General features: G+C 36.3%; 1 protein-coding gene across 5 annotated transcripts in view; it reads left to right on the top strand.

The window, feature by feature from the left end:
* GPBP1 (GC-rich promoter binding protein 1) overlaps positions 1-18,099 on the top strand; it is a 73,237-nt gene extending 55,138 nt beyond the window's left edge. For all 5 annotated transcript variants that reach the window (XM_061187811.1, XM_061187810.1, XM_061187814.1 and 2 more), the window contains 6 exons: positions 1,868-2,052; positions 2,668-2,808; positions 4,541-4,708; positions 5,179-5,366; positions 9,950-10,052; positions 17,111-18,099. In XM_061187811.1, coding sequence (XP_061043794.1) covers positions 1,868-2,052; positions 2,668-2,808; positions 4,541-4,708; positions 5,179-5,366; positions 9,950-10,052; positions 17,111-17,269 — 944 coding nt within the window. In that variant the 3' untranslated portion in view covers positions 17,270-18,099. The remainder of the gene's footprint in view (positions 1-1,867; positions 2,053-2,667; positions 2,809-4,540; positions 4,709-5,178; positions 5,367-9,949; positions 10,053-17,110) is intronic.
* Positions 18,100-20,523: the final 2,424 nt, after the last annotated feature.

A 20,523-nucleotide genomic window follows, 5' to 3' on the forward strand; every position in this document is an offset into this window, starting at 1 on the left:
TTTTAACATAAGGATCTAGAAGAGAAAGAAGATAAACTTGTGCGCTTAGTTCGTAATATTGGAATAGAAGTCTTCATCAGTCATGTTTGAACTTACTTAATTGTGCTGTACTGATAGAAACACCCCCTGCTTTAACACTTGAATTCCTCTGAGATCAGACCTTGCAAACTCTTACTACCTTTTGCATTTCCCAGCATCAGTCAATCATTCTTCAGATTCCTGAGCTTCATTTAATTTAGATTTTGAGTACCAGACTGTTAAGATTTTCTCTTATATTTTAATTTAAAGAATTGCTAATTTCAAGAATTTTAGTTATGCTGTAACCATCTGTTTACCAGAAGTAATTGTAACTTAAATTGTTTAGCACTATTTCTAGTGTTCTTCATTGGCCTCTGTTTGAGATCATTATTCTTCATTTTCGTTTTGACTTCATTTTGTTATTTTTTCAGAAAAACTATATATTGGTGATATAATTTGTGTCCTTATATGCCTGAAAATATCTTTCTTAGCCTTAATGTCTTGGGCCTTTGTAGGCAGCTGAGCAGTTGGAATGTTTGCCCTAGTAGATAAACTTTCAGTGTTTAACTTTCAGAAAGATGAATCTTTTCTCACTTTGCTTTAGGTTCTTGTTGTGTTTGTGTTTTTTTTTTGGCCGCACCACATGGCTTGCGGTATCTTAGTTCCCTGACCAGGGATTGAAGCTGGGCCCTGGCAGTGAAAGTGCTGAGTCCTAACCACTGGACTGCCAAGGAATTGCCAGGTCCTTGTTCTTTAATCCTTTAGCATTACAGTAAATGACATACCATATCAGGTCTATAGTTTGAAGAGTTCGGTTTCAGATGGACTTCGAGAGGCCCTCCATGTCCCTAGGAGTCCTTGTTTAGTTTAGTTTTTGAGATAATCCAGTAGGAAGTTTGGTTTGTTTGACGCAGGGCATCATCATATACATCTGTGCTACTCACCATCTCACAGAGTCGTATCTTAAGCTAATTTTAATTTAGTTTTTCTGCAGTTTCTTTCTTTGAGTTAATTCTTTTCTTCTAAACTCTCCAACTGTGAAACTGATGCTTTCAGAGTTTTTCTAAGGGAAGAAAGACATACGTCACTGCCATAATTGTGAATATGCTCACTGTAACATCTGTTTGATTACACATTGACTGATTAAACTCTAGGAGTAATTTTTCATATTTTAGCAACTGGGGGTGTACTGAGAAAAGCTTTCAGTTAGCAACTATTATTTCTAGTACTATCTTCAGAAGCCAGGACTGAGTTGGATCCCCTACGACTTGCACAATGCCTTCAGTGTAGTTTGGATGGCCAGTAAATATTTGAATGAATTGGTATTATGAAAACAATTCCCCTCTTCATTAGTCATAACTTAAGTAGGAATTTAGAAATAGAGGGACTGTAGTTTCTTTCTAATTAGTAATAACTTTATGAGTGAGATAAAAAGAATGAAGGAATTAGGAAAATTCTCTTTTCAAAATGGAGAAGAGGAAAATATAATGTATTTTATATTTTAAGTCTTAAGAGCCATTAGGATGAAATTTGTAATTTAAAAAAATTATGAAAAGTATGCTAGAATGTAGTTAATTTTGGCTGGGTCATAGTTAACCATTCTGGGAACCTATCTAGCTTAATTCGTCTTTGTTACTTGACATTGCTCAATTCTTGCTATGACTTGTTTGATTGTTTTAGCTTCATTTCTCAAGCAGGAATATAGTTCATACTTAGCTTAATTATTTTACTCAGGAAGCAGCTGTTGTTTTTAAATATAATCAAGTTTGGAATATACGATTCTTTTGGTGGTTTAATTTTATGCTAAAATTTAAACTGTGTAACTATTGCTCGTGCTTTATTTATGCAGAATATCCCCCGAATCCTAAATCTAGAACTCAAAGGATGCTGGTCATTAAGAAAGGTAATACAAAAGACTTACAGCTATCTGGATTCCCAGTAGTAGGAAATCTTCAGTCACAGCCAGTTAAGAATGGGACTGGTCCAAGTGTTTATAAAGGCTTAGTCCCTAAGCCTGCCGCTCCACCTACAAAAGTAAGTTCTAAGTGGTTAAACACGCAAGTTTTAAGTTGATATCAATTGAATTACTTTGACAGAAAAAATGTTAAAAATTTCACGTCGAAGTGCGGGGGTATTGGTGGACTGCTGATTTCTAAGTGGAAAGAGTTGTTGGCCCACTGTGTGTCATTGATTTTAATTGTCTTGTAAGTGGCTTGTGTGTTTGTCCATGTATGTTTTCTTATTTTAGTAGTCAGTAGTAAATGAAATCTGTACTTGTTTTGCAAGATGTATCTGTGATATATTTGCTTAATAATAATGTATAAAATACTCTGTCCTTCGTGTTCAGTTTTAGGTTTTTGAAACTCGGTCACTTGTGTTTTCTTGGTATTAGGCAAAAGAAACCTAACTTAAGGTTTATAAAACTTTGAAAAAACATCAGTGTAGTTAGATGTTTTATCTGAATACCAGGTTTTGATTTTATTTGTAAAAAAAGATGGAAGAGAACCATGTAGAAATGATTAAGGTATAATACAAAAATAATTGTTTTTATGAGCCACATTTAGTCATCTTTATGTGTTCAGTTTGATTTCTCTCTCTTCTATATACTCTGTTTTAGATACACATTAATGTTTGTGTGTTTTTCTTTAGCCTACACAGTGGAAAAGCCAAACTAAAGAAAATAAAGTTGGGACTTCTTTCCCTCATGAGTCTACATATGGTGTCGGAAACTTTAATGCTTTTAAATCAACTGCCAAGAATTTTAGTCCATCAACAACTTCAGTGAAAGAGGTATGGCACTTAAAATTACTCCTGAGGAGCGAAATGTGTCTTAGTCATGGTAATTTAATTAACAGTGAACAAAAGGCATAGATGCATTAAATGAATGCATTAAAATGAGATATTTTAGTTCTTTCAGAAAACTTGATTCAGATACTTCCCTCCGTTTGCTAACTTTTTTTGCAGTTTAAGTAGGGATAATTTTTAAAATTTCTAACAAAATTCCAAATATCCTAAAATGTAGAGAAAATCATGGAGTGAAACACCCGTATACTTATCAACCAGGAAGAGTAATTTTTTTTTTTAAAGGAATTCCTTTATTTTTATTATTTATTTATTTATTTATTTATTTATGGCTGTGTTGGGTCCTTGTTTCTGTGCGAGGGCTTTCTCTAGTTGCAGCAAGCGGGGGCCACTCTTCATCGCGGTGCGCCGGCCTCTCATTATCGCGGCCTCTCTTGTTGCAGAGCACAGGCTCCAGACACGCAGGCTCAGTAGTTGTGGCTCACGGGCCTAGTTGCTCCGCGGCATGTGGGATCTTCCCAGACCAGGGCTCGAACCCGTGTCCCCTGCATTGGCAGGCAGAGTCTCAACCACTGCGCCATCAGGGAAGCCCAGAAAGAGTAATTTTTAAGAGAAGAATTATGAAAATGGGTATTTTGACTTTTGCCACAGAGTTATGCTATGCTGTCTGATTGAACCTTGACTAAAAATAAGGATTTTTATTATTTAATCTTCTTTTGGGGATGATGGACACTAAGAGAGGGCAGAGAGGAGGAAGAAGAGGGAAGGTGCATATTATTATTTTACTGACCTTGAAGTAGCTTACGTATTTCTTTCTCATTTGGCCAGCTTTCTGAAACTTCTAGATCAGGGACTTCCCTGACCAGTTCAGGGTCAAAAGATACTTGTGACTGAAACTTCTAGATCAGGGACTTCCCTGACCAGTTCAGGGTCAAAAGACACTTGTGACTGAGATTGTGACTGTATTGTTAAAACTGAGATTGGTCTGGGTACTATAGTGGAACATTATAACCCCTCATATACTAGTTCTCAATCAGAGAATTTTAGAGCTGTGATGGAAGGACCAGCATTCTCAGCTGGTCGGTTGTGGCTTAAATTCATTATAGTCTGCAGACGTTATTGCTAACAGTTAAGCATTTTGGTTTATTCCCATGGCTTAAAATACCTGTGATACAGAATTCTAACGTTCTCTTTTCTTTTGTACTCCACTGTCAAAATATCAAAAACAAAAAGGACTCCAGTACGTGTTCTGTTACTGTCCCCTCCTGCTCTCCCACAAAAATTTTCCCTCGTAAAACCCTATCTGATTAACTCAATGTGTACCTGTGTGTAAAGAATTATAATAGTTCGTACGGGAAGCTGTTACTAGAACCTTAGAACTCTGTGGAACACAATTTTAAAAATTGCTTTTTTTTTGAATTATAGAAATGTTTAAGCAATTTCAGGATTCATTTTATAAAATAGTATTTAAAGTCCTAATTTAGAATCATAGTTCTTGGTATTATCAGACCTTAATTGTTTCTGGGATAAAATTTTTATGTTTACTCATTCAGTGGGATAGATAAAAATGGCAGTCATAGTGGAAAACAGGTTTAAAATAGAATTTAAAATCAATTTTGTATTGGGAAGAAGGTGAAATAGAAAGTCGTGGTAGTTGTGAACTTTATATTGATATTAGTTCTCTGTCTACATTTATCAACATTTTTGATATTTTTCTTAGTGTAATCGCTCAAATTCCTCTTCACCTGTTGACAAACTTAATCAGCAGCCTCGTCTAACCAAACTGACACGTATGCGCACTGATAAGAAGAGTGAATTTTTGAAAGCATTGAAAAGGGACAGAGTAGAAGAGGAACATGAAGATGAAAGCCATGCGGGCTCAGAAAAGGTAATTGAACTTGCAGTGTAATTCTTGGTTTGACATTAGCATGTCATTGGAATAGGTGGGCCAATATTATTTATTTAGGACCTTTGAATATTTTCATATTTCTGAAAGCAAGGCTAGCTAGCTATTTGCATAAATAATTCATTTCTAAAATAGATTTTTCTTACTCTGTAGTTCCTGTGCAAAAATGAAATTTAAAAAAATTCCTGTTCATGTTTGTGTTTTTGGTTTTCCCCATCTTGCCTACCTTTATCCTTTTAGTTTTGTCTTTATTGAATAGATGTGAATACATAGAGTCAGAAAGCTGTTGGTACCCTTCACAACTTAGTTTTACATCTTATGAAACTGTCTCCTAAATGATTATATAAGCATTACAGTTGTTTTATCAATGAAAATCTAACCAGGATCTATTAAAGTTTTTTTTTAAACAATTCTATTCTCTAACTCATTTTTTTTAACTCTTCAAAAATCAGGATGACGACTCATTTAATTTGCATAACAGCAATAGTACTCACCAAGAAAGGGATATAAACCGAAACTTTGATGAAAATGAAATTCCACAAGAGAATGGCAATGCCTCGGTAATTTCCCAACAGATCATTCGGTCTTCAACCTTCCCACAAACTGATGTTCTTTCTAGTTCACTGGAAGCAGAACACAGGTTAGTATTTTTACTTTTGTCTCTACCCAGAATTTTGATTTTATTATAGAAAATTGATTTATTTTTTAACAGCTTCATTGAGATATAATTTATATACTATAAATTTTTTACTCAATTCACTGATTTTTGGTGTATTTGAAGTTGTGTAATTGTCACCACAGTCTAATTTTAGAACATTTCTTTCACTCCAGAAAGAAACCCTGTGTTCATTTACAGTTACTCCTCATTGTTACTCATTGTCCTTAGGTTAACCACCAGTCTGCTTTCAGTAATACTTTATCAAGGTTCATCCATGTTGTAGCCTGTGTTTCTCTGAAAATTGAGTGATATTTCTTTTCCATGGCTTCAAATTTTCTGTAATTTTTTTTTTTTTTTGGTTGCGGGATCTCAGTTCCCAAACCAGGGATCAAACCTGGGCCACGGTAGTGAAAGCCTGAATCCTAACCATTAGGTCACCAGGGAACTCCCTGTAAACTTTCTGATTCTTAAGTTACATACATATTTAAGTACTCATATTGCTTGATTTAACAACTTAGGCATCAGTGATACAGTTCTCAAGGATGACAATTTTTTTGTTAAAAAATATAAAATATGAAATAGGCACATATATTACTATTATTATCAAGTTTCAGTATGTCGTCAAGGTATTGAGGATAGCTTCAACATCAGAGGGGTAGTTGTTAACCTTGTCTAAGCACCATATGAATTAATAGAAATGAGTGCCAGAGAAATTCAAGGGAGTTTGGGGGTAGATAGCATATGGCTTGAGTACCAGTCAGAGTTTTAATTGGGACCTAAATTAAATCTTAAAGTGTGAGACAGTACGGGCAAGGGTACTGGGTAGTCATTTTGGAATACAAAGCGGCATGAAAGGATTAAATAGAGTTGAATACATACCTAGTTTGTTTTAGGGTTAGTGAGTAGAATATCTTGACCGGAGTGTGGAGTCCTTAATGGAATTAGAGATAAATTGAAAAGGCAAGACCTTAGAGATCTATTCAAGCTCTTTCAATGCTTCAGATGAAGAAATAGGGAAGTGAACAAATTAGCCTGTGTCTTATACCTGGTTTGTGGAGAGTAGGATTTGTGACCCAGGTCTTCCACTTCTAGTCCTGTGCTTTTTCTAATGTAAGGAATTTGAATTTGTGGTCATGGTGTTAAGGTTAAGGAGTTTGTTCTTTAGGAAGTGGGAAGCCATTGAAAATATTTAGTGGAGGGTGGTAATTGTGAAAATGGTATCAGGGTGATTTGGTAATAATTTGAAAGAGAATGGGAAGAAATGCTAATGAAAAGGCAAAGTGCAGATCACTGTTGTGGTGTATTCCTAATTGTGGGGAATAGGGAAATACAGAGTATTTGTTTTGAAAGCTATTCTAGAAACAGTTAACAGTTACAGCCCTTGGAGGGAAGTGGAAAGAGGAGAGAATGGACAGTTAGGAATACTTGTTTTTCATAACATTTGAAATAATTTGTTCCATCTGCATTATTATTTAGTTATGATTCAGTTTTTAAAAGTTAAACAAGTAAAAGTAAGGATCTAGTGAAAGGTGTGAGATTGTTTTTACCAGTCTAGATCTGTAGACTCTGGACTGGGTGGCATTGAGAATGGAAGTGCCATTCCACAGGGAGGCCATCTAGGTTACAGTGAAGACAAAGCATTAAATGATTAAAAGAAATGTGAGAAATAGTAATTAACAGTGATGGTGACTGTGACATTTTAGTCCAGAGGCAGCAGAGTTTGGTGCAATGTATACTAACTTAGGAGACAAAAAACCAGAATTCTCCTCCTTTCTTTGCTGTCACGTAGGCAAATTGTTTTTACTTAAGTGATCCTGGTTCTTCATCTGTAAAATATGGGTATAGTGTTACATTTTATTTCCAGTCTCTGAGCACTGTTATTTTATGAGATTGTTTGAAAATGTGTAAAGGCTACAAAGTAGCCAATATGTGACAGGTTCAATTTGAAAGATGAGTTAGGTGTAAAAAGGAGTATGCTTGGGGCTTCCCTGGTGGCACAGTGGTTGAGAATCTGCCTGCCAATGCAGGGGACACGGGTTCGAGCCCTGGTCTGGGAAGATCCCACATGCCGTGGAGCAACTAGACCCGTGAGCCACAATTACTGAGCCTGCGTGTCTGGAGCCTGTGCTCGGCAACAAGAGAGGCCGCGATAATGAGAGGCCCGCGCACCGCGATGAAGAGTGGCCCCCACTTGCCGCAACTAGAGAAAGCCCTCGCACAGAAACGAAGACCCAACACAGCCATACATACATACATACATACATACATACACACACAAACCAACCAATCAACCAAAGTTAAAAAAAAAAAAAAAAGGAGTATGCTTAAGGGATGTTATTATGGAATCTTAAAAAAAAAATGGTTCTGAAGAACCTAGGGGCAGGACAGGAATAAAGACGCAGACATAGAGGATGGATTTGAGGATACGGGGAGGGAGAAGGGTAAGCTGGGATGAAGTGAGAGAGTGGCACTGACATATATACACTACCAAATGTAAAATAGATAGCTAGTGGGAAGCAACCGCATAGCACAGGGAGACCAGCTCCGTGCTTTGTGACCACCTAGAGAGGTGGGATAGGGAGGGTGGGAGGGAGACGCAAGAGGGAGGGGATTTGGTGATATATGTATACATACAGCTGATTCACTTTGTTATACAGCAGAAGCTAACACAACAATGTAAAGCAATTATACTCCAATAAAGATGTTTAAAAAAAAAACACAGTATAATCAGACTAGTACAAGATATGTGGCCATATAAGGAACAGAAGCTTTAAAGGGTCTAAGTCAGATGTAGCAGTCATGGCTGCAGTATTCTTGTTTGCCCAACTAGAGAAAGTGGTTGATTCCCTGTTAATTAATCTTTTTTTTTCCAGTTGAAGTATAGTTGATTTACAATGTGTTAGTTTTTGATGTACAGCAAACTGATGCAGATTCTTTTTCATTACAGTTTATTACAGGATACTGAATATAGTTCCCTGTGCTATACAGTAGGACCTTGTTGTTTATGTATTCTTTTTTTTTTTTTAATTAATTAATTTTTGCCTGCATTGGGTCTTTGTTGCTGCATGCGGGCTTTTCTCTAGTTGCGGCGAGTGGGGGCTACTCTTCATTGCAGTGCGTGGGCTTCTCATTGCGGTGGCTTCTCTTGTTGCGGAGCACGGGCTCTAGGCGCACGGGCTTCAGTAGTTGTGGCACGTGGGCTCAGTAGTTGTGGTGCACGGGCTTAGTTGCTCTGCGCCATGTGGGATCTCCCCGGACCAGGGCTCGAACCCGTGTCCCCTGCAATTGGCAGGCGGATTCTTAACCACTGCGCCACCAGGGAAGTCCGTCTTCGCAAAACTTTTAATCTTTTGAGCAAAGAACTGTTCCAGGTACCTTTTACAGTCTTCCGGGGAGTTGAAATTTTTTCCGTTAAGAGAATTTTGTAAAGACCAAAATAAATGGAAATCTGAAGCTGCAGTGTCTGGTGAATACGGCTGATGAATCAGAACTTCCCAGCCAAGCTGTAACAGATTTTGCCTGGTCAGCAAAGAAACACATGGTCTTACGTTATCCTGATGGAAGATTATGCATTTTCTGTTGACTAATTCTGGATGCTTTTCGTCGAGTGCCGCTTTCAGTTGGTCTAATTGGGAGCAGTACTTGTTGGAATTAATCGTTTGGTTTTTCGGAAGGAGCTCATAATAGAGGATGCCCTTCCAATCCCACCATATACACAACATCACCTTCTTTGGATGAAGACTGGCGTTTGGTGTGGTTGGTGGTGGTTCATTTTGCTTGTCCGATCTCTTCCGTTACACATTGCTGTACAGTATCTACTTTTCATCGCCCGTCACAACTTGTTTTAAAAATGGAATGTTTTCGTTATGTTAATTAAGTAGAGAATCGCATGCGGAAATACGGTCAAGAGGGTTTTTTTTCTTCCGCTTAACTTATGTGGAACCCAAACATCAAAGCGAGTAACATAACCACACTGGTGCAAATGACTTCCAGCGCTTGATTTAGGTATTTTGAGTATGTTGGCTATCTCCCGCACGGTATAACGTTGATTGTTCTCAATTAATGTCTCGATTTGATCGCTATCGACTTCAACTGGTCTACCTCACCATGGAGCATCGTCCAGCGAGAAATCTCCAGCACCACACTTCGCAAACCTCTTTTGACATGTTCGATCAGTCACAGCACCTTCTCCATACACTGCACAAATCTTTTTGTGCTTTTCAGTTGCGTTTTTATCTTTCTTGAAATAATACAGCATAATACGCCAAACATATTCTTTGTTCCATCTTCACTGTTAAAATGGCTACACAAAAATTCACCAATTTTGATAAGCTTTTTTTAAAATGCATGCTGACTATGACAGCTGTTACAATACAGTCTAACAAAATTGTTTCAAATGAAGTTAAAGACAACTAAGCGCTACTAGAGCCATCTTACAGAAAAAACCGAACGAACCTTTTGGCGAACCCAATAAAATGGATCATGTTTTCTTGCTCACAGTGTAAAAGGAATTATCTTACTTGGGTTAAGTTCTAAATTAAATTTATTCTTTCCCCCCTTTCCAGATTGTTAAAGGAGATGGGCTGGCAAGAAGACAGTGAAAATGATGAAACATGTGCTCCCTTAACTGAGGATGAAATGAGAGAATTCCAGGTTATTAGTGAACAGGTAAGAAGAGCTGAATCATATAAGTTCACTTTAAAAATTGCCCTTTCTTAATCAGAACAACATATAACTAAGCATTTTTGGGGGGTGGAGAGAAAGTTTTACAGTTTTATTTAGGAATTTGTTAAACATCACACTGTAGGTCAGATTTGCCTTTGTTTTAAATAGGTCTGCAATGCTGACTTCTTTAAATCCATGGATCTGCAGTGCTTAGGAATTAGTGTAAAGAATATGATTTGTCACTTTTCAGGTATTTAAAAAATGACTTGGGGATAAGAAGTAGAAAACAACAGTAGCTTTGCCAAATGTAGCTTCATTTTTTTATCCTTTTCTTGGCATAGGAATATTTTATATTCTAGAACATCTTTTTTTTAATGTCTTCATAGTTGCTGTTTTGAAAGAGTATTCCTTAGAAAATGTACAATAGAGTGTCAGGGAGTTGAGATTTTTCTTTTTCAAATCCATTATAGTTTTTTAAAATAGTTCTGGTCATGCAGAAGTGATTTTCTATATGGAGATATTATAATTTATATTATAATCTTCAAAACACTTCTTAAATGTTTTGAATGAAATCTTTAAGGAAATTAGTTACGTTTACTTCATAATAAAATAGACTTCATCGTCCTAATTAAAAATTTGTGGCAAAATACGCGTAACATAAAATTTACGATTTCAACCGTTTTTAAGTGTACAGTATTGTGGCATTAGGTACATTGACATTGTTATGCAGCCATTACCACCACTCATCTCCAGAGCTCTTTTTATTTTGTAAAACTGAAACTCTGTACCCATTAAACCATAACTTCATTCTCTGCTCCCCCAACCCTGGGAAACCACCACTCTACTTTCTGTCTCTGTGAATTTGTCTGGGTACCTCATAAGTGGAATCATGCAGTATTTGTCCTTTTGTGACTGGCTTATTTCACTTAGCAGAATGTCTTTGAGATTCATCCATGTTGAAGCACGGGTCAATCAGAATATCTTTTTTTTAAGACACAGTAATCCATTATATGTGTATGTACCACATTTTGTTTATCCATTCATTCATTGATGGACACTTGGATTGCTTCCACCTTTGGCTGCTGTAAATAATGCTGCTGTGAACATGGGTGTATAGGTATCTGTATCTATCTATATCTTTCTCTCTATAGATAGATACCTATACACCCATGTTCACAGCAGCATTTATATCTATAGATAGATAGTCTATAGATAGCTGTAGACTCTATCGATATCTGTAGAGTCCCTGTTTTTAATTCTTTCAGGTATTTACCCAGAAGTAGAATTGCTGCATCATATGGTTATCTATTATTAACTTTTTGAGAAGCTGACCTACTGTTTTTCTGTAGTAGCCACACAATTTTACATTCCCACCAGTGGTGCTCTCTTCCCTCTCATTTCTTGTATTTTTCTCCCAACACCATTTGTTGAAAAAGACTGTGCTTTCTGTATTGAATGGTCTTGGCACCCTTGTTAAAAATCATTTGTATATGCAAGGGTTTGTTTCTGGGCTTGCTATTCATTGGTCTTCAGTTCTGTTTTTGTGGGGGGTTTTTTCCTATGAATTTATTTATTTATTTTTAATTTTGGCTGTGTTGGGTCTTCGTTGCTGCGCACGGGCTTTCTCTAGTTGTGGTGAGCAGGGCTACTCTTCGTCGTGGTGCACGGGCTTCTCATTGCGATGGCTTGTGGAGCACGGGTTCTAGGCGTGCGGGCTTCAGTAGTTGCAGCACGTGGGCTCAGTAGTTGTGGCTCACTGGCTCTGTAGTGCAGGCTCCGTAGTTGTGGCGAATGGGTTTAGTTGCTCCATGGCATGTGGGATCTTCCCTGACCAGGGCTCGAACCCGTGTCCCCTGCATTGGCAGGCGGATTCTTAACCACTGCGCCACCAGGGAAGTCCCTTCAGTTCTGTTTTTATGCCAGTGCCACATTGTTTGGATTGCTGCAGCTCTGTAATACGTTTTTTTTTTTTTTTCTTTTTTTTTAAAAGGATGGAGGAGGCTATGTTTAGTGTTGAGTTCAGCTAAATTCAGGACCCTGGGAAAGCCAGGACCTTTTTCTTTTCTTTTTTTTTTTTAAATAAATTTATTTATTTTTGCCTGCATTGGGTCTTCGTTGCTGTGTGTGGGCTTTCTCTAGTTGTGGCTAGAGGGGGCTACTCTTTGTTGGGGTGCGCTGGCTTCTCATTGCGGTGGCTTCTTTTGCTGTGGAGCACGGGCTCTAGGTGCGCTGGCTTCAGTAGTTGTGGTGCGTGGGTTCAGCAGTTGTGGTTTGCAGGCTCTAGAGCGCAGTCTCAGTAGTTGTGGCGCATGGGCTTAGTTGCTCTGCGGCATGTGGGATCTTCCCAGACCAGGGCTCGAACCCGTGCCCCCTGCATTGGCAGGCGGATTCTTAACCACTGTGCCACCAGGGAAGTTCTGTAATATGTTTTGAAATCAGCAAGTATGAAACTTCCAACTTTGCTCTTCTTTTCAAAAGACTGTTTTGGCTATTCTGGAATCCCTTGAGCTTTTATAAGAGTTTTAGGATGGGTTTTTCTGTTTCCGCAAAAAATACCTGTGAGATTTTGATAGGGATTACATTGAATCTGTAGATTGTGGTAATATTTGCATCTTAACAATGCTAAGTCTTCTAATCCGTGAGTATGGGATGTTTGTTAATGTTTTTTAAAATTTCTTTCAGCAATGTTTTGTAGTTGTCAGTGTAGAAGTCTTTTGCCTCCTTGGTTAAGTTCATTCCTTATACTTAGGGATAAGTATTTTTTCTTTTATAAATAGAATTGTTTTCTTTTTTTTTTTATTTTTTAAAATTTATTTTTGGCTGTGTTGGGCCCTCGTTGCTGTGTGAGGGCTTTCTCTAGTTGCGGCAAGTGGGGGCCACTCTTCATCGCAGTGCGCGGGCCTCTCACTATCGCGGCCTCTCTTGTGGAGCACAGGCTCCAGACGCGCAGGCTCAGTAGTTGTGGCTCACGGGCCTAGTTGCTCTGTGGCATGTGGGATCTTCCCAGACCAAGGCTCGAACCCGTGTCCCCTGCATTGGCAGGCAGATTCTCAACCACTGCGCCACCAGGGAAGCCCTTGTTTTATTTTTTTAAGAATTGTTTTCTTAATTTACTTTTTGGATTGTTCACTGTTATAGAAATGCAGCTGATTTTTATGTATTGCTTTTATGTCCTGCAACTTTGCTACGTGTGTTAGTTCTCACAGGTTTTTAAATAGAATTTTTAGGCTTTTTACATATAAGATCATGTTGTCTGTAAACAGATAATTTTACTTCTTTTCCACTTTCATATTTCTTCCTTCCCAGTTAATGTAAATTTTTTATTTGGAAGTTAGTGAACCATGTTATTTTTCACAAGCTGATTATGGGTAATACTTCTGAAGGATTTTTTTTGTTATGTTTATTATATTGTCCAGTTTACAAACAAAAAATTCACGTTAGGTGTACAGTTGGGTGAGTTTTGACAAATGTATATATAGCTGTATGACTGTGATCCCCAAAAGTTCCTCATTGTCCCTCTTTGCATTTAGTTCTTTCACTCCCAGCTCCAGCCCCTGGCAGACACTGATTATTTGCTTTCTGTCCCTATAGTTTTGCCTTTCCACAATTTGTTTTTCCTGAATACCTTTTTTTTTAACATTAATTTTTATTGGAGTATAGTTGATTTACAATGTTGTGTTAGTTTCTGCTGTACAGCAAAGTGAATCAGCTATACATACACATATATCCACTCTTTTTTAGATTCTTTTCCCATATAGGTCATTACAGAATATTGAGAAGAGTTCCCTGTGCTATACAGTAGGTCATTATTAGTTATCTATTTTATATATAGTAGTGTGTATATGTCAATCCCAATCTCCCAAGTTACACAGTGTTTTACTAATTGAACCATATATTGTTATAGTCCTGGATCTGGTTGCTTTCATGCTTTTGAAACTCACCCATGTTTGGTGAGTAGTAGTCCGTTGTGTGGGTTTGCCATTTTGTGTATCTCTTTGAAGGATTTGTTTTGAATCTGAAGAAAGGCATCAAGAAAAACCACTTAGTATCATTACCATAAGGTAGTAGTCAAGGAAAACATAATATTGCCTGACCAAGATAATTGGCTTTAAAACCCTGTTATGACTGGGGCAGGTAGATAAAACCCTATTGATAATAAAATAATTAACTGATATAAAAAATTTGTGCATACTGTGGGTTGGAGAGCAATGGCCTGTAAGTATAATGTCCATTTTTTAAAAAACTAAAGATAAAGACATGGGTATATTTATGTTAATGATGACATGTCATTTGACATTTAGTTGCCTAAAAAACCATTAGGGCCTGATGCTGTTTATAAAAGTATTCATATTGTATCTGGTAACAGTTGAGAATCTGAGTTTAAACTCCTTCTCTTCAAATTCTGCAAACATTTATCAAGTGTTCACTATACCCAAGATTTTAGAGTTTATAGAGATGAGCTCCTTCATAGTGCTGCAGTTCAATGAAGATAGGTAGATTCCCATATAAAGCAGAATGTGGTAGCAGTTTTCAAAATATTTAAGGTGAGGACAGGAGAGAGAGAGAGTGTCATGCAAATTCATCAAATGTTTCTTGAGGTCCTATTCTAGAGTGCTGGGAAAACAAAAATTTTTGCCCACGTAGAATTTACATTAATTAATCTAGAGGTCAACACCAGTTGCAGTGATCTGGAAAAGCATAATTGGGTTGGGTTTGAATTGGCCTTTGTCAGGTAAGATGAGGAATGACATTCCTGGTGTAGGGAGTGAACAAAGGCAAAAGTAAGAGTTCAGGGTATGCTGGGGTTCAGAGTGGCTGGAGCATGGGGTAGAAAGATTTTAATGAAAGATCTTGATAACAGTAATAAGTAGGGTGAGTCTAAGTCCTAGTTTGCCTTGGAGAGTCCCAGTTTATGCATGTTAATCCCACTGTATTTATTAATGGCACATGTTTACTCATTCTCAAAAGTGCCCTAGTTTGAATGATAAATTAACGTGGCCTCCCTAATTGTGAGTAACGTCATGTGAACTCTTAATGCCCTCTAGGAAATTGTGCTAAGCGCATTTTTGTAGTATTTGTATGAAGTAGGTAATACCATTAGTCCTGCTGTGTAGATGACAAAACTTAATTAGGCTCATAGTGGTTGGGTAACTTTCTCTAGGTCCGTACAGTGTATCATTAGTGGAGTTGGAATTTGAGCCCAAGTCTGGATGACTTCATAGCCTGTGCCTATAACTGTGATACAAGGTTGAAAAAACACATTGTGGTCATATTAAGGTTTTTGTATGCCATGTCAGGAGTATAGATTGTGTTTTATTATAGGAAACCTTTTGAGGTATTTTTAGGTATGTGGAAGTACAGGTATAGTGTAAGGTGTATATTGGAAGTGTAATTGGGAAGACTAGGATCAAGATGGTTAGTTGGGGATATATTGTAATAATTAGGGAAGGGGTAAATGAGGGCCTGAAGTAGAGAAATGACAGTAAAACGTGGTCTTGATGAGACTGAGATCTGAAATTGAATCAGCAGGATTTTGAAATTTCAACCTATGAACTGATAATTATATCATTATTACAGACAGGAATGGAGGAGGAGGAGCTGGTTTTAGGAGACTGTATATATATGTATACACACACACATATGTATGTATATGTGTAATTCTATGCATTTTACATATATACATGTATATGTAAAATAGATGTGTGTGTGTGTGTGTATTTCCCCCAACCCCGGGGTGTGGGGGAGGGTGCAGGCATTTAGAGAAATCAGAGATAAAGATCAGATTTGGTTTTTATCATAATTGTCCACAGTTGATTTTAAGCTGTGGAAAGATTAGGTGGCACTGGGTGATAAATCATGTGAAGCAAGGATAGAACTTTGAGGGATTAGAAAGGTGTACCTTTAAAAGAGAGATGAGGCGTATTTGTAACCATCACAGTGGCTGAGAACGCCAGAGACTGAGAACACTGAGAACATGGCTTTTGTTTTTCTTAGTAAAGATGGTGGTGAGGTCATTTGTTCAAAGTAAAGGGAGGTAGCTAAATCGGGAGGGAAAAAGGAAAACTGAGAGCTAATAAGACTCTAGACTTGTTATTTCTAGTTATCAAGGTCTGTAGCAAAATTAGTAGCTATGATGTAAGTTTCCCCTTGGGTTTGGATCTTATCCTAATCCTTATGACTTAAAAAAGCCCTCTAGACTATGACACCTATAGATAGTTCCAAATATTAACTCATTATATAACTGGATTTGGTCTTACAGAAATTTGTATTTCTCATTTTGATAAAAATTACCAGAGTCTCAGACATTTTTCTTACTTATACCATACTTACCATACTAACCCTTCAGTTCTGATTTTCAGAAATAACTTATTATTTTTTTCAATATCTTAATCTCTGTGGTTAAGCAAAGGCCTCTGTTTGATTTTGTTACCTTGTACTTACCTTATTTGAATACTTCTTACTTACTGGAGTACTTTGTATTCTGGTTATTCTGCAGATTATGAATAAAGCGGATTGTGGGGTATGTTAATAGCCCAGTTAGGTCAGAATAATAAAAATAACAGCTGTAGCTTAATGGTTGCTGATTATATTGTAGGCAGCACCTGAAGATATTACAGTTTTCATTAAGGAAATGAAAATTTGGGAAGGTTAATTCCTTAACAAGTGACAGACTTAGAATTCACACCTACCCTGTTTGGATCCAAAGTCTTTTCACTAGACTAGTACTATACACCATATATATATATTTATTTATATATATATATTTATATATTTATATATATATATATATATATATTTTTTTTTTTTTTTTAAATAGTGGTTTGGTAAGTGATAAATGCAGTTCTCCCAAAGGTAGTGATTTATTCATAGAAAATACTTTGTTATATTGGTTGGATCAATTACCTATATCTAACTAGTTTTTCAAAAATGATATCATAATCTATGGAGTTTTATTACCTTTATTGCATTCATGGGTACATTTGATTATTAGAGCATTCTTAATTTGTAGTAACTCTTGGAGGATAGTTTATTTATTCAATTTATTTTTGTTGACATTTTAGTTACAGAAGAACGGTCTGAGGAAAAATGGTATTTTGAAAAATGGCCTGATCTGTGACTTCAAGTTTGGACCCTGGAAAAACAGCACTTTCAAACCCACTATTGAGAATGATGACACAGAGACAAGTAGCAGTGACACATCAGATGACGACGATGTGTGAAGGATTTCCTAACAGCTTTAGAAATTTTAGTGTGATACATCTCTCATACAGTTTGGGGTGAATGGTAAAAATGAAGAACTATAATTTATGTAGTAAAATACCCCATTAGAAGATGATTTTTTTGGGGAACTTCAATATGAAGAAAACCAAGAATGTTGTGTTGGGCTGTGTTGAACATTATTTCTTTGTTAAATGAATGTTGTAGAAATGAGGACTTTGGTTGATCCAACATTGACTTTCTTCATCACTGCAGCATTTCTCTGACTAGCAATGTGACGATGTAACAAATGAGATTTTCTCATTTAATAATAAAAAAATTGTGTAATGTTTTGCAAAGCTTCTGTCTTAAAATGTTCAGGTCTTAAGAAAAAAGGCAGCTTACACTGTTTTGCTTGCAGAGTCATATCTTTTTCGTACAGTGGAAATCCTCAAGTCCACTTTGTGCGCCTCCCCCACCCTCCCCCCTCCCCCCTCCCCCCCTGCAAAAAAAGGACAATGTAGCATGTTGGCTAAAACTGGAGCAAAGTGCACTAAAACATTAATTTCCTGAACTCAACTATTGTACTAGTCACCTTTTAAAACATAAATTGCTCTTTAGCCATTTGTAGTTCAGTAAATGTTACATGAAAGACTTGCCACATTTTCTTCCAAATTTTAAGAGGTGATTTTCAAGAGCTTTATTTGGGTATGTTGTCAGACCAGGATTTTCAGAGTTGATGGAAAAGAGTCTTGTGGGAAAACTTATTTTGATAAATTATTACACATGCAGAAAAACTGATCACACTGACTGGATCTGTCCACAACATGAAAAATAAACTGGATTTTCAGAATATTGTCGTTCTCTGTAGTGTTAAAGGTATTGGTCTGTAAACATAATGTGGTTTATTCACTTATTAAAACAAAGTTAAACTTTATTAAAGATGGTTATTACCTTTTGAGTTTAGAGAAAGAAAGCTATGGAAAATAGCTTTTTTATTATCAACTGCTTAACAAGTTTATTAAATGAATGTTAACCACTTTATTTTTCATTTGCACATTAATTTTAGAATCATTTCTGTTTACTGCTCACTGGAAGAGTAATTTTGCTTTTTTTTTTTGTATTTTTGATTTTTCTGATTTTGTTTATCCACATTTGCTTTAGCTTCCTCCATCCCACTCCCATGTTTAAATACATTCTGATTGTAAAGAGCATAATCTTAGAGCAAAAATGTTTTAGGTTTTATGTCTGATTGAGGTAATCCTCAAGATTTTTAAATTGTGTTTTCTCAGAAGGCTTCAGTGTTTTTGCTGTTTCCATTTCAGTAATCCTACTCAAGTTCCCCGGCTTCCACCAGAAGCCAGATTTTTTTGGTTCACACTGAGACTGATGATGTTGGGGAAATTTAAACAAAACACAATTTCAGCCCCACAAAACTTATGGAGGGTGGCTTAGAGTGGTAACAAAGTATTAAATATATCTTAAAGTTATCATTTAAAATCAGCTTTTATTATATAATATGCCACAAGTCAGTCCAATCACTTAAAGTAAAATGTAGCATTAGCCACAAGAGAACCTGAAAGTATGCTTTCACAAAGCCTGTCAGTATCATATATTGAATGTTTTTGGGACTCTTAGATTTCACTATTTCGTTTGTGGGTTAATAAAATCTATCAGATGCAAATTGTATTTGCTAACACAAGCTAGAAGGGATCTGAGAAATGTGGTTTACATTTGAAATCTAATGTGTTTTCTAAATAGCTTTCAGAAAAGATTCTGGAATTTTTAATTTTCTGGCATTTTCTGCTTTCTATTCAGATTTTTTTTTTTTTTGCCTTAACTCTTTATCAGCAGTTATTGTTTATTGTGCATTCACACATTGTTATATTGAATGTGTTTAGTGTGGCAAGATACAACAGTGTGATTATGTGTTACATTATAGCCTTAACCAGTTTGGCTACTGAGTGGGTGGAGCCATACAAATGTATTTTGTTAGAATGGTTAAAGCTTAGCATAATTTTAAGTTGCTGTTGAAATACAGGCAGCTGGTAGAGTTTGAACTGTATTGTTTGAAAGGGAGCCCGCAAGTAGTATAGAAACTAGTTAAATACATCTAGTGTGAAATTGCCAAACCCAGGACATGGAGGCCTGAAAAAAAAATTTACTACTTTTGATTGCTTCAAACTCAGTTTCTCTGCAGCATGTTCTTTTTTACAACCACTTTATTGTGGTATAAATTGGCATAAACTACTTATTTAAAGCATATAATTTGATAACCTTTGACTTGTGAAACCATTGCTGCAGTGAAGATAGTGAATACATGTCACGCTGAAAAGCTTTTTAGTGTTTCCTCCTTTGTGATCCTTCCTTTTTACTACTACTCTTCTGTCTTCCCAGCCTTTTTTTTTTTTTTTTAATGAAATGAGCAAAATTCTTATGGTAATGGGTTTTAAAATAGCATTTCCAAAATTATATCTTGATTTATATTAAGGGTTAGAATAACTTTTATTTCCATAAATGTATTTTTATTAAAGTTGAAATGTAGAAGTGTTAATCTAAAAATAATCAGATCGATTTGATAATATTAGGTTTACCTTAATTACAGTTCAGTGTGTTGAAGGGCTTGGTATCTAAACATTTTTAGTTCCTTTTGCTAGTGTTTATATGTAATGTTGTTAGAATATGATTATATAAACATTTTAAACTTATTTAGGAATAAGTTTAAATAAGAATAATGTCCTAAGTAACTTATTGACCCCCCCAAAACATAATTAACCTTAACCTGACGTCAGATTATACTGGGATGATCCATAATCTTTTACTGAAAAAGTTTGTAAAAGATGTTTTATTAAATTGTGCTTTTATTAGAATTCAGATACTTGGATTAGAAAAGGCACTTGTGAAATTTTTCGTCAAAGTGAGATTTTTATTTTGGCTTATAAACTTAGGGATATATTGCTAGGCTTTTAAATAATAGAGTATCACCAATTGTGAGAGGTGGATATTGTGACTTTTTCTTTTGCACAGTTGTGTTTCTGGAGGTTATAATCCTTACTTCGCTGTTGAGGAATGAGTGAGCAGGGCATTTCAAGCAATAGTAAAATCCCTAAAACCTCCAAGTGCTGCAGTGAAGTTTCAATCCTACTTTGTTATTTAATGTTAATTTCCTTACCTTAGGGCTGAATGCTAGAATTTAGAAAAATGATGGAGCTCCCAAGAGAGCTTTGATTATTTTAATATATAATTCTGGGTGCTATCTAACACATGGACCTGAAAA

This window comes from Eubalaena glacialis, chromosome 4 (assembly GCF_028564815.1).
Source record: "Eubalaena glacialis isolate mEubGla1 chromosome 4, mEubGla1.1.hap2.+ XY, whole genome shotgun sequence".
Taxonomy (NCBI): domain Eukaryota; kingdom Metazoa; phylum Chordata; class Mammalia; order Artiodactyla; family Balaenidae; genus Eubalaena; species Eubalaena glacialis.